Genomic DNA, 13,790 nt, shown 5'->3' with positions numbered 1-13,790 from the left:
TGTACTAAGCACTGTACTAATGCCAGAAGAAACCACACCAGAGTCTAACAGTGCAATGGAGAAGTACTTCTGCCACCTTTTTGAAACAATCAATCAATCAATCGTATTTATTGAGCTCTTACTGTGTGCAGAGCACTGTACTAAGCGCTTGGGAAGTACAAGCTGGCAACATATAGAGACAGTCCCGCGTCATCCAGTCATCTTTCAACAGGGTTGAAAGATGAGGGGTTGCAGGCGAGGCAGTTTGGGCTGTCCCGGATGAACCTGCCCCCTCCCTCCCAATTGGTTCTGTTGCTTGCCGCCACGCAGGGATGGTGCCGGTGACCCCGCTCTCCCGGCCATGATCTCACCTACACTCGGGGCTCCCGAGCGCTTAGAACAGTGTCCTGCACACAGTAGGTGCTCAGAAAATACGACTGGTGGGTGGCTGGATTGATAGGCTGCCAAGGAAGGCACGCAGGGCAAAAGGCCAAGGAAGGGGGTGCCAGAAGCCTGATACTCTGACATGTGGGCAGAATTTTGAGGACTCCCCTCAAATTTAGCACAGCCTTCCCTCACCCCCAGCCAATGCTGGCTTAGCAGCGAGGCCTGGTGGAAAGCGGACAGGCCTAGGAGTCAGAGAACTTTGGGTCTAATCCTGGCTCTGCCACAGGCCTGCTGTGTGACTTTAGGCAAGCCACTTCACTTCTCTGGGCCTCAGCTACCTCATCTGTAAAATGGTGATTAAGACTGGGAGCCCCATGTGTCTGACCTGATTACTTTATATCTACTCCCGTGCTTAGAACAGTGCTTAGCACATAGTAAGCGCTTAGCGCATACCACAATTATTATTATTATTATTAGTGCTTAAAGGTGACCTTTTGTCCGCTGAAAAATCCTCCGCAAAACCACACTCGCTCCGAACAGCCAACGCCCGAGACTCTTCCCACCCGAACCGCCAATATAAGCCACCTAAGCTACCCCCCAAGACCCAAGTGAAGAAATCCAGGGGCACCAGCGCCCTCAACAAGCAGCCCCGGGGCTCAGACCCCAGAACCAGACATGGAAAGCGACACCCTCGCCTATCTCCTCTCAGCTGGGAAGCAACATTTCCTCCTCAACCACTAGGACTCTTGATGAATTGAGTGGGTCTATGGGAAGGAGAAAGAAAATTCGAAAACAACTAAAGACCATTTACCGCATCTTAGTTGGACTGCTTGCTGTTTGGTAAGAACATATCGGCTCTGCATGGCTTTTCTAGAAGAGTTCACCTGTTTTTCCACTGAGGCTCCCCAGAAGGTAACACACAATTGTAACTTCACACGTTATACAGCAATGTTCCCTCTTGACCAAATCTTTCAAGAGTAATACACATGGGGTGGGGTGTGACTTACAGACATTTCCTGTGTTGTCAAAGCTGGTCAGGATATCTTGGACGTTTAAGGATCCCTGGTTGTGTCTGGAAAGTCAAAGAATGCATTCTTTCAGAATTTGGGCACATTAACATCATTTCAACAAAGAAGTCACCAGGATTCTTCAAGTCTTTATGTTACTGCCAGGTTCTTCATGCCTTTCTACTCTTAAGGTATTTTTAGGTGCTTACTATGGGCCAGGCACTGGACTAGGCACTGAGGTAGGCACAAGATAATCAGATTGGACACTTAGTACTCCCAGTCTTAATCCCATTTTATAGATGAGGTAACTGAGGCCCAGAGAAGTGAAGTGAGTTGCCCAAGGGCTCACAGCAGGCAAATAGCAGAGCTGGGATTATAACCCAGGTCCTCTGACTCCCAGCCCATGCTTTTTCTACTAAGCTACATTGCTTCTCTAAACAGAACAGTTCAAGGCCCGGGGTTCAACTACTACAGGGAAAGGGAAAATCCAGAATGCAGAGCTCTCTCAAAATGTGCTTGCTATGGCAGCCACATATTCTGAAATTTGAACGACACAGAGAAGATTTGCGTGGCCCCTGTGCAAAGATGACACACAAATTCGTGAAGCGTTCCATATTTTTAAAGACTTTTAAAAGCACATCTCCTCCAAGAGATCTTCTCCAAGCCCTCCTTTCCCCTTCTCCCATCCGCTTCTGCAATGCCCTTGCACTTGGATTTACACCCTTTATTCACCCCATGCTCAGCCCCACTGCATTTATGTCCATATCCATAATTTATTTCTTTCATTAATGTCTGCCTCCCCCTCTAGACTGTAAGCTCATCTAGAGCAGGGAAAGTGCCTACCAACTCTGTTATATTGTACTCGTCCAATCATTTAGTATGGTGCTCAGCAGGCGGTAAGCGCTCAATAAATATGACTGATTGATATTCATTCATTCATTCAATCGTATTAATTGAGCGCTTACTGTGTGCAGAGCACTGTACTAAGCGCTTGGGAAGTACAAGTTGGCAACATATAAATAATCCATTTCTTGAAGCCTTTCCGTCACTAAAACATGCTGGAAAAATGCACTCGGGGGTTTTCTGCTTCGTTCAATGTACATTTTGAGAAGCACTGCCAGTTCAGGGGACAGATACTTTTGCCCAGATTCATCAGCCTGACTATTATCATAAACCCTCACATCATACCTGTGCAACTGGGGAGACAGCACATTTGAAGCTTATAAGGCTTAACATTCTGGGCTGGAGCCCAGAAGATAAGCTGCCCAGACCCTAGACCACCACATCATCCCCTGCTCCTGCCCAGGAAGGGAAAGGATTCAGCCACAGCAAAAGGCCATCTCAATCAATCAGTAAGGTAATCAATGGTATTCACTGAGCACTTACTATGTGCAGAGCACTCTACTAAGTGCTTGGAAGAGTAAAATACAGCAAAGTTAGCAGACACTTTCCCTGCCCATAATGAGCTCCCAGTCTATGAAGGGAACTGATGATCTTGTAGCTACCCCAGCACTTGGTGGAGTGCTTGACACAGCGTAAGCACTTAACAAATACCACAATTGTTATTATCATTACCAACTCTGTTATATTGTATTCTCCCAAGTGCTTAGTCCAGTGCTCATCACCGTCGAGAGACCCTCCAGAGACCCTCTTTAGTGTCCACACCACTGCCATTTTTCTCCCTCTTCCTGTGAAGTGAGGGTCATTTGGGTTTGTTAGCTTGGTGAAGTCGCGCGCTCAGAAGCAGAGGGTAAAGGCTTGGCACTGCATCCCCTTCCCAGGCACGGGGCTATAACCAAACAGACCTCTCGTTCTCCTGAGGTTTTAACTGTGTGAGAGTTTCAGGGAAACGTGAGACTCGTTCTCCCCTCTTGCTGTTCCTATCAATCAGTCAATTGTATTTATTGGGTTCTTACTGTGTGCAGAGCACTGTACTAAATGCTTGGGAGAGTACAATATAACAGAGTTGGTAGACAAGTTCCCTGCCCACAATAAGCTTACGGTCTAGAGGGGGAGATGGATATTAATATAAATAAGTTATGGATATGTACATAAGTACTGTAGGGCTGAGGAAAGGGTGAACAAAGGGTGAAAATCCAACTGCAAGGGTGATGCAGAAGGGAGTGGAAGAAGAACACATGAGGGCTTAGTCAGGGAAGGTCTCTTGGAGGAGAAGTGCCTTCAATAAGGCTTCGAAGGCAGGGATAGAGATGACCTGTCGGACGTGAAGAGGGAGGATGTACCAAGCCAGAGGCAGGATGAGGGCAAGAGGTTGGCAGCGTGACAGATGAGATCAAGGAACAATGAGTAGGCTGGCATTAGAGGAACGAAGTGTGCTGACGGTTAGAGTAGGAGAACAGCGAAGTAAGGTAAAAAGGGGCAAGGTGACTGAGTGCTTTAAAGCCAATGGTAAGGACTTTCTGTTTGATGAGGAGGTTGATGGGCAACGACTGAATGTTGCTGAGGAGTGGGGAAACAAACTGAATGTTTTTGTACAAAAATGAACTGGGTAGCAGAGCAAAGTACGGACTGGAGTGGGGAGAGACAGGAGGCAGGGAGGTTTGCAAGGAGGCTTATGCAGTAATCAAGGTGGAATAGAATGAGTAATTCAATTAACGTTAGCAGTTCGGATAGAGAGGAGAGGGTGGATTTTAGTTATGTTGTGAAAGTAGAACTGACAGGATTCGGTGGCAGACTAAATATGTGGGTTGAATGAGACAGAGCTGAGTCGAAGACAATGCTCCTAAGGAAGTGTTCACAGCTGGGTGGAGTTTGCGGTCAAGTCTTTGCCACTCAATGCCCCACTTAGGGAAGTAGCGTGGCTCAGTGGAAAGAGCCCGGGTTTTGGAGTCCGAGGTCATGGGTTCAAATTCTGCCTCCACCAATTGTCAGCTGTGTGACTTTGGGAAAGTCACTTAACTTCTCTGAGCCTCAGTTACCTCATCTGTAAAATGGGGATTATGACGTGGGACAACCTGTTCACCTTGTAACCTCCCCAGCACTGAGAACAGTTATTTGCACACAGTAAGTGCTTAATAAATGCCATTATTATTATTATTATTATTGTTCTAATGAGGTGGCACCAGTAAAACAATCACCCCCACGGACCTGGCCACGCAGAGACTTGCGTAGGCCCAAATCTGGGGGTGGAAACTTTGTCTCTCGCTTATCATCCTTTAGCAGTATTTCTGGAGTGACCAGTGGGCGCAAGCCTGGTTTAGGCTGATCTCTAATTTCTAATTTCTCTCCCCACCAGGCTCTTGTGGCATTTCCCTTGCAACAGGCTTGGTGTACTAGAAAGATGCACCATAGCCAAAGACAAAGTCATTCTTGACTTCTTGTCCATCCTACACTCTCCAGACAAGCAGCAAGTCAAGAGTGCCAGCCTACTCATTCAGCAGTCTCCATGGCAACGGGAGTCCGCTACAAAGGATGGGGCCTGTTCAGGCTTCCCGGCTCTTTCTGTGCCTAAGCCGTGTATACGTTTATGAATGAACGACATCAGCTTTGCAAAGGTCCCAGAATACTTCTGGAATCTTAGAGCTGCCATAGCAAGAAAACTCTTCCAAGGCCAACCTTTCAGAAGGAAACCGATTCTGGTCTTCAGCCAGGTGGGTCATCCCCGTGGCCCCTATCGAGATGGAATTGCAGCTTGTGGAGAGGAGGGAGGAACATTTAGAAGAGATTTTTCCCATGAACACTCCCAGCCACGGTACAGAGTAAGGTAGCTTCATACACTTGAGCTCTCTTTCTGGCCATGCAGAGGAGTCAAGGCCCACTTGGGTGAAGTGCCAAGAGGCAGGCAAGGCAAGACATGACAAAATCTGTTTGCAATCAATCAATCAATCAATCAATCGTATTTTTGAGCACTCACTGTGTGCAGAACCTTGCCCAATGAAACCCACTTTCCTCGACTCCTCCTCCCTTCTGGGTTGACTATTCACTTAGATCTGTATCTTTGGGGCACTTGGCATTCACCCTACACTCAGCCCCACAGCACTCATGTACATACCCGCAATCTATTTATTTCTTTGTATTAATGCCTGTCTCCCCCTCTATGCTGTAAGCTTGTTGTGGGCAGGGGATGTGTCTACCGAATCTGTTATATTGTTCTCTCCCGAGTGCTTAATACAGTGCTCTATTCACAGTAAATGCTCAGTAAATGCCACTGATTGATTGTCAAGCAGCTGGGAGAGTACAATTTAAGAGAGTTGATAGACACATTCCCTGCCCACAAGGGGCTCACAGTCTAGAGGGGGAGATGGACACTTAAGTAAACTATAGATAAGTCCAGAGGTGCTGCGGAGCTGGTGGTTGAGTAAATAAAGGGTACAAATCCAAGTGTCACATTGACACATAAGGAAGAGGGAGTAGGGGAAATGAGATTTTAACTGAGGAAGGTCTCTTAGAGAAGATGTAATTTTCAATAAGGCTTTGAAGGTGGGGAGAGAAATGGCCCATTGGATATGAAGAAGGAGGGAGATCCAGGCCTGAGGGAGGATGTGGGTGAGGGGTCGGCAATGAGACAGATGAGATTAAGGTACGGTGAGTAGGTTGGTGTTAGAGGAGTGAAGTGTGCGGGCTGGGTTGTAGTAGGGAAGCAGTGAGGTAAAATAGGGGGGAACAATGGGAATGAGTGTTTTAAAGCCAACGGTAAGGAGTTTCTGTTTGCCAGAGAAAAACGTCTCGAGTAACACATGCCAGCACGCAGTACTGTGCCCTGCTCACTCCAGCGCTCAACGAAGAGGCAGAATGGTCCGATGGATAGAGCAAGGAACTGGGAGTCAGAAGGATCTGGGTTCTAACTCTGACTCTGCTACATAACTTTGGGCAAGTCACTTCATTTCTCTGCGCCTCAGTTCCCTCATCTGTAAAATAGGGATGAAGATGGTGAATCCCAGGTGGGACAGGGACCCAACGCTTAGAATAGTGCTTGGCATAGAGCGCTTAACAAGTACCATAATAACAAAAATAATAATAATTACTATTATTAAGGAGCTGAGGTTGGGATGGCCCTAAGATGACTACATTTCTGATGACCCTGCAAGCATAGGTGGTCCCAGCAGGTTTTGCCGGCAAGTGCTCTCTGGATACCCCTGGGCGAGTAAACAAGGCATTGGGGAGGGCCTGGTCCTCAGGGGACAGACCAGAGCCCTCAAGAAGATCTTGACTCTCTCCAGACTGTTACCTCAGAACGACACTGTATTCAGGCTGAAAGACACTCGTGTATCGAAGCCAGACCCCAGCCTCCTCCTCTGCTTTGCTTTTCTCGGCTTCAGTCACTGAGAACAGGTTAAACGACTCAAATCTTCTGATGGACACGTGTCGCAGGTGATCGTCCAGGCGTTTCTGCTTCAGAACCTTGGAAAACAAAACCAAAAGAAATGGTCAATCTGGGGGCCCCGGCTAGAAGCAGAAACCCAATTAAAAGATGGGCGACAGGAAAAGACGAGGGAGGAACCAAGCTCGGGAGCGGAGTGTCTGTGTAGAGAAGCAGTGTGGCCTTGAGGACAGAGCACAAGCCTGGGAGTCAGAAAGACCTGGGTTCTAATCCTGGCTCCATCACTTGTCTGTTGTGTGACCTTGGGCAAGTCATTTCAATTCTCTGCGCCTCTGTTACCTCATCTGTACAATGGGGATTAAGACTGTGGGCCCCATATGGGAAAGGGACTGTGTCCAACCTGATTATCTTGGTATCTACCCCAGTGTTTAGCACAGCGCCTGGCATATATTAAATGCTTAACAAATTCCATAAAAAAGAAATAAAAAGCGTCAGCAGCCGCGGTCCTTGGACGATGACTTGAATGGTGGCAGATCACCATCATCATCATCAATCGTATTTATTGAGCGCTTACTATGTGCAGAGCACTGTACTAAGCACTTGGGAAGTACAAATTGGCAACATATAGAGACAGTCCCTACCCAACAGTGGGCTCACAGTCTAAAAGGGGGAGACAGAGAACAAAACCAAACATACTAACAAAATAAAATAAATAGAATAGATGTGTACAAATAAAATAAATAAATAAATAAATAGAGTAATAAATATGTACAAACATATATACATACATACAGGTGCTGTGGGGAAGGGAAGGAGGTAAGATGTGGGGGATGGAGACGGGGACGAGGGGGAGAGGAAGGAAGGGGCTCAGTCTGGGAAGGCCTCCTGGAGGAGGTGAGCTCTCAGCAGGGCCTTGAAGGGAGGAAGAGAGCTAGCTTGGCGGATGGGCAGAGGGAGGGCATTCCGGGCCCAGGGGATGACGTGGGCCGGGGGTCGATGGCGGGACAGGCGAGAGCAAGGTACGGTGAGGAGATTAGCGGATCTTTTTTTGGTGGCGGGAAATCCCACATTCCTGACCCAGGAAGACCACCAGGACCACCACGGCCCTTGAAGCCACAGCTGGCTGAAGCCTAGCCCGTAAGCCAGCCCAGGGTGGCTGGGCCAGAAGGAACCAGTGTCTTGAATAGTCCCTTCCCAGCAGCAGCCAGGAGCTGTGCCGGCCCCGGCCCAGTCCGAAGAGGTTAGCGAGGCACGGGGGTGGAGATTGGGCCACGTCCTACGAGGCCTTGCTCCAAAGCCTTGGTTTTCTCCAAAACGACCATTTTACTCCTCAAAATCTTGGAAAAGTACGCCATAGAGAAGCAGAACAGCCTAGTGGGAAAAGCACAGGCCTGGAAGTCAGATGACAGGGGTTCTAATCTCAGCTCCATCACGTGTCTGCTGTGTGACCTTGGGCAAGTCACTCCACTTCTCTGTGCCTCAGTTACCTCACCTGTCCCCTGAGAGGACCAGAGAAGCAGCGTGGCTCAGTGGAAAGAGCATGGGCTTTGGAGTCAGAGGTCATGGGTTCGAATCCCGACTCCACCACATGTCTGCTGTGTGACCTTGGGCAAGTCACTTAACTTCTCTGAGCCTAAGTTACCTCATCTGTAAAATGGGGATGAAGACTGTGAGCCTCACGTGGGACAACCTGATCACCTTGTAACCTCCCCAGCGCTTAGAACAGTGCTTTGCACATAGTAAGCGCTTAATAAATGCCATTATTATTATTTTATTATTATCTGTAAAATGGGGATTAAGACTGTGACCCTCTCATTTGGAACAGGGACTGTGTCTGCCCTGATTAGCTTGTGTCTACCCAGCACTTAGAACAGTGCTTGGTGCATAGTAAGTGCTTAACAAATACCACAATTATTACTATAGCCACATCATACCACACCATTCAAGGCAGTGTGCCCTGGGAGTCAGGAAACCCAGGTTCAAGTCCCAGGTCTGCCACTGGCCTGCTACATGACTTTAGGTGAGTCACCTAACCTCTCTGAGCTTCAGCTTCCTCATCTGTAAAAATGGAGATAAGATCCTGCTTTCCCTCCCTCTATACTGTCACCTCATTATGGGCAGGGAACAGGTCCACTATTTCTGTTGTATTGTACTCCAACAAGCACTTAGTACTGTGCTCTGCATATAAGTGTTCAATAAATATGACTGATTGATCAATTGTCCCCATATGGGATAGGGACAGTGTCAAATCTGCTTATACTCTATGCCGCTAAGATTATCTACTCTATAATCTTATGGTGATTATGATTATCAACAATAATAACCAAAGCCTATAAGATAAACTACTTACAAGAGCTGAGATCTGTTCTCTGGTCTCCAGTGCACTGTGAAGCCTGTCTTCTGGAGAACCTAAGATTATTAGGCTCTGACATATCTTCATCGTCAGATAATACGCATGTACCTGCCAGTCTGAAAGCATGCCGGGCACCATCTCAAATGTTCGGCAGACCTGGTCGACGCTCTCTAAAACAGGCATTCATTCATTCAATCGTATTTATTGAGCGTTTACTGTGTGCAGAGCACTGTACTAAGTGCTTGGGAAGTACAAGTTGGCAACATATAGAGACGGTCCCTACCCAACAGTGGGCTCACAGTCTAGAAGTCACATAGCTGACATAGGCATCCGGGCATCGGGGCCAAAAGGTGGCCTGCCAGGCTGCTGTGCCCCTATATATGGTACAGTACTGGGCAGTGCTGTGCAACTTGGTGCTGGCTGGCTGTCTCCCCACCCACCCCTCACCCTCTTCATCAGTACCACCCTGGAGCATCAGCCCCCATCTCTGCTCCGGGGTCAGTGAAGATGCCGCTGAGCCCTGGCACGGCAACGAGGGGAGAGAGAGCAACCCCCAGTTCTCATCCGCTGGTTCACTGCCAACCAGGCTGCTCCCTACAGGGAGATGTGTTGAATCCAAGTGGATCAAACGTTTCCCTAGACACAATTCCAGTTCCCCAGAGGAGCACTGACCAACTTAAATGGATGAAGGCTATCGGAGAGGTTGCCAGATGTTTGCGCTGTTTTCCAAGGGTAGAGAAGGCACTCTGCATTTCACGGTTCGACAATAAAAAGCTTCCGCAGTCAATGGTATTTATTGAGTGCTTGCTGTGTACAGAGCATTGTACTAAGCACTTGGGAGAGTAAAATTCAACAGAGTTGGCAGACATGACCCCTGCCCACAAGGAGTTTACATTCTCCTACAGTCTCTAGACTGTAAGCTCATTACGGACAGGGAACATGTCTGCTAATTCTGTTGTATTGTACTCTCTCAAGTGCTCATTACAGTGCTCTGCACATAGTAAGCACTCAATAAATACCATTGATTGATTGATTGATAGCTTACATTCTGCATTCAACTTCCAAGTCAGGTGTAAGGGGGAAAAAAAAAATCACCCATGCATCATTTTCAAATGACTTGCTTTCCCCAAAAGCTTCTGTCGGAGCAGGTTTTGTTACAGCCAATGTAGGCAAGTAAACCGACTTGCATTTTCCTGGCCATGAAAAATCCCCCATGGGAAGTCGAGGGGGCTGTTTTCAAAAGGGAAAAGCAGAGAGGCAGTCGTCTCTGTTTTTCTGATGTTCTCCTGGTAAACTTCAAGCCTCAGTAGCTGGCCATACGTCACCAGGCTAAGTGACTGAACCCCAGGGACCCCCAGTCCACCATAAGGCTCAAGAGATCTGATGGGAAATGGTCACCAAGTAAAACAGCAAGAGGAGGGAATGGAAAAAAAAAATCAAGAGTCGATCCAGAGCTCTAGTTGAAACAACAAGATTGCTCCTCTGTACAGATTGAATAAGCAATGCTTATAAGCAATGAGCAGTGTGGCTCAGTGGAAAAGACCACGGGCTTTGGAGTTACAGGTCATGGGTTCAAATCCCGGCTCTGCCAATTGTCAGCTATGTGACCTTGGGCAAGTCACTTCACTTCTCTGTGACTCAGTTACCGCATCTATAAAATGGGGATTAAGACTGTGAGCCCCACGTGGGACAACCTGATCACCTTGTAACCTCCCCAGAGCTTAGAACAGTGCTTTGCACACAGTAAGCGCTTAATACCATTATTATTATTATTATTATTATTATTATTATTATCCTCTGGCTTCAAAATGTTTCCACAATATGGTTGATATTTAACACAGCTTCTTAATTGAGCTTGGTTTTGGTTAGATGAGCTCCCAGAAACATTTGTGAAATTTGCCACGTTAGAATTGAGCAATCAGCGCTTTGTTGCTTGGCAATCACTATTTTGGCTTGTTTGGTTGGGAGGCTTCAAACTCCCACAAAGCTCACTTGGGCTGCAGCAGACTATTTCATCTCTCTCTCCTATCTCTACTTCACTCTCCATCTTTCTCTCCTCTCCACCATCTCTCTCTCCTCCTCTTTACCTCTTTCCTCTCTCTCCACCTCCTATCCCTCCATCTCTCCTTCTCTCTCTCTCTCTTCCTCTATCTCTACCTCTCCTGTCTCTCTCTTCCCCTATCTCTACCTCTTCTATCTCTCTCTACCTCTCTCTCCTCTAATAAGAATAATAATGATGGTATTTGTTAAGTACTTACGAGTACTGTTCTAAACACTGGGATAGATACAAACTAATCACATTGGACAAAGTCCATGTCCCACATGTGGCTAAGTCTTAATCCCCATTTTACAGATGAGGTTACTGAGGCACAAATAAGCAGAATGACTTGCCCAAGGTCATATGGCAGGTAAGTGGCAGAGCCGAGATGAGAACCCAGGTCCTTCTTACTCCCAAGCCTGTGCACTAGTCACTGGGCCCCGCTGCTTCTCTATGTCTATCTCTACCACTCCCTCTTATCTCTACCTTTCCCTACCTCTTTCTCTACTCTCTCCTATCTCTCAACTCTTTCCTCTCTTTTCCTCATCCATCAGTGATAATTACTGAGTGCTTACTGTGTGCAATGCACTGTACTAGGCGCTTGGGAGGGGACAATACAATACAGTTGGTAGACAGGACCCCTGCTCACAAGGAGATCACAGTCTAGAGGGGGAAACAGACTTTAAAATAAATGACTGGGGGAGGGATGGAAATCAAAGCAGTTAAGGGGAAGAGACACCAATGCATAAGTGAAGCAAAAGGGAGTCCTAAAACAGGAAGGACCTCTTGGAGGAGATGGGATTTTATGTTTATTTCTCTCCCCCCCCCACCCACCCCCGGCCACCAATCTTTCTAAAATGAGCTTTCTTCACTATTCCCCCACTCAGCACAGATTGCTCCTGGCCATGGGACTGACTATTCCCAAGACTTGGCTCCATAAATAAGCCTTGGGAGGAATTCCCAAAGGCTTCCCAAGCCTGGGCCAGTGGAAACCCTCTCCCTCCCCCTATCTCCACTTTACAAAGAAGGAAATTGGGACAAACTGAGACAGGCTACGGTGTGGATCTGTACGGTCTGTACTTCCCAAGCGCTTAGTACAGTGCTCTGCACATAGTAAGCGCTCAATAAATACGATTGATTGATTGATTGATTGGATCCAGAAAGATTCCAAACAGCTGATGGTGAAACTACAGACAGGTTCCTGAAAAGCCTCCACAACTTGGCACACTTATAATAATAATAATTGTGGTATCTGTTACGTACTTACTGTTTCAAGCACTGTACTAAGTGCAGGGATAGATACAAAACAATCAGATCCCACAAGAGGCTTACAGTTTAAGTAGGAGGGAGAACAGGTATTGAATCCCCATTTTGCAAAGGAGGGAACTGAGGCATAGAGAAATGAAGTGACTTGCCCAAGGTCATACAGCAGACAAGTGGTGGAGCCAGGATTAGAACCCAGGCCCTTCTGAGTCCCAGGCCCATGCTCTTGCTACTAGGCCACACCGCTTCTGAAAGGGAAGCCACTGAACAGATGGGGTCACTGGGATGGAGAGGATCGTGCACCCCTCCAGTCCACTCAGGACGGGAAGACTTCCTGGAAGAGACTGGATTTTGGGGAGACAGTTCAGAGAGACCCTGGGCCATCATCTCTTTGAAACAACCGGGAAGGAAATGAAGGTCCTCGGCAACCTCAGAGAAGCAACATGGACTCGTGGGAAGTTCATGGGTTTGGGAATCAGAGGACCAAGGTTCTAATTCGTCCCCCTCTCCATTCCCCCCATCTTACCTCCTTCCATTCCCCACAGCACCTGTATATATGTATATATGTTTGTGCATATTTATTACTCTATTTATTTATTTATTTTACTTGTACATATCTATTATATTTATTATATTTTGTTAATATGTTTGGTTTTGTCCTCTGTCTCCCCTTTTTAGACCGTGAGCCCACTGTTGGGTAGGGACAGTCTCTATATGTTGCCAACTTGTACTTCCCAAGTGCTTAGTACAGTGCTCTGCACACAGTAAGCGCTCAATAAATACGATTGACTGACTCTAACTCTCTATGCCTCAGTTGCCTCATCTGCAAAATGGGGATTCAATCCTTGTTCTCCCTCCTACTTAAACTGTGAGCCCCATATAGGATCTGATGATCTTGTATCTACCCCAGCACTTAGTACAATGCTATAATAATAATAATAATGATGGCATTTATTAAGCGCTTACTATGTGCAAAGCACTGTTCTAAGCGCTGGGGTGATACAAGGTGATCGGGTTGTCCCACGGGGGGCTCACAGTCAACCCCCATTTTACAGATGAGGTAACTGAGGCCCAGAGAAGTTAAGTGACTTGCCCAAGGTCACACAGCTGACAATTGGCGGAGCCGGGATTTGAACCCACGACCACTGACTCCAAAACCCGTGCTCTTTCCACTGAGCCATGCTGCTTCTCAAACATAGTAAGTACTTTACAAATACCACAATCATTATCATTATTATTATTACTACTATTATCATTGAATAAGCAAAGTTCTGGAGGCTTTTCAGCCATGCTGCTTCTCAAACATAGTAAGTACTTTACAAATACCACAGTCATTATCATTATTATTATTACTGCTATTATCATTAAATAAGCCAAGTTCTGGAGGCTTTTCAGGAACTCATCCGTAAAATGGGGATTAAGACTTTGAGCCCCATGTGAGACAGAGTCCAAATCCAACCTGATTACCTGCTACCCTAGTAC

General features: G+C 47.0%; 1 protein-coding gene and 1 non-coding gene across 3 annotated transcripts in view; one reads left to right on the top strand and one right to left on the bottom strand.

Moving 5' to 3' along the window:
- Nucleotides 1-13,790, bottom strand: part of CAMKMT (calmodulin-lysine N-methyltransferase) — a 232,210-nt gene that overhangs the window by 214,299 nt on the left and 4,121 nt on the right. For both annotated transcript variants that reach the window (XM_038751551.1, XM_038751550.1), the window contains exons 2-3: nt 6,562-6,734; nt 1,374-1,438 (exon numbers count right to left, since the gene is read on the bottom strand). In XM_038751551.1, the coding sequence (XP_038607479.1) occupies nt 1,374-1,438; nt 6,562-6,734 (238 nt within the window). The remainder of the gene's footprint in view (nt 1-1,373; nt 1,439-6,561; nt 6,735-13,790) is intronic.
- On the top strand, nt 1,886-1,993 carry LOC119932669. Its single transcript, XR_005452411.1, has one exon. It is a non-coding gene; the product is annotated as a U6 spliceosomal RNA (small nuclear RNA).

This window comes from Tachyglossus aculeatus, chromosome 9, assembly GCF_015852505.1.
Source record: "Tachyglossus aculeatus isolate mTacAcu1 chromosome 9, mTacAcu1.pri, whole genome shotgun sequence".
NCBI classification, from domain to species: domain Eukaryota; kingdom Metazoa; phylum Chordata; class Mammalia; order Monotremata; family Tachyglossidae; genus Tachyglossus; species Tachyglossus aculeatus.
The sequence above is the reverse complement of the archived record's forward strand: the minus strand, read 5'-3'. Positions and strand labels throughout refer to the sequence as shown.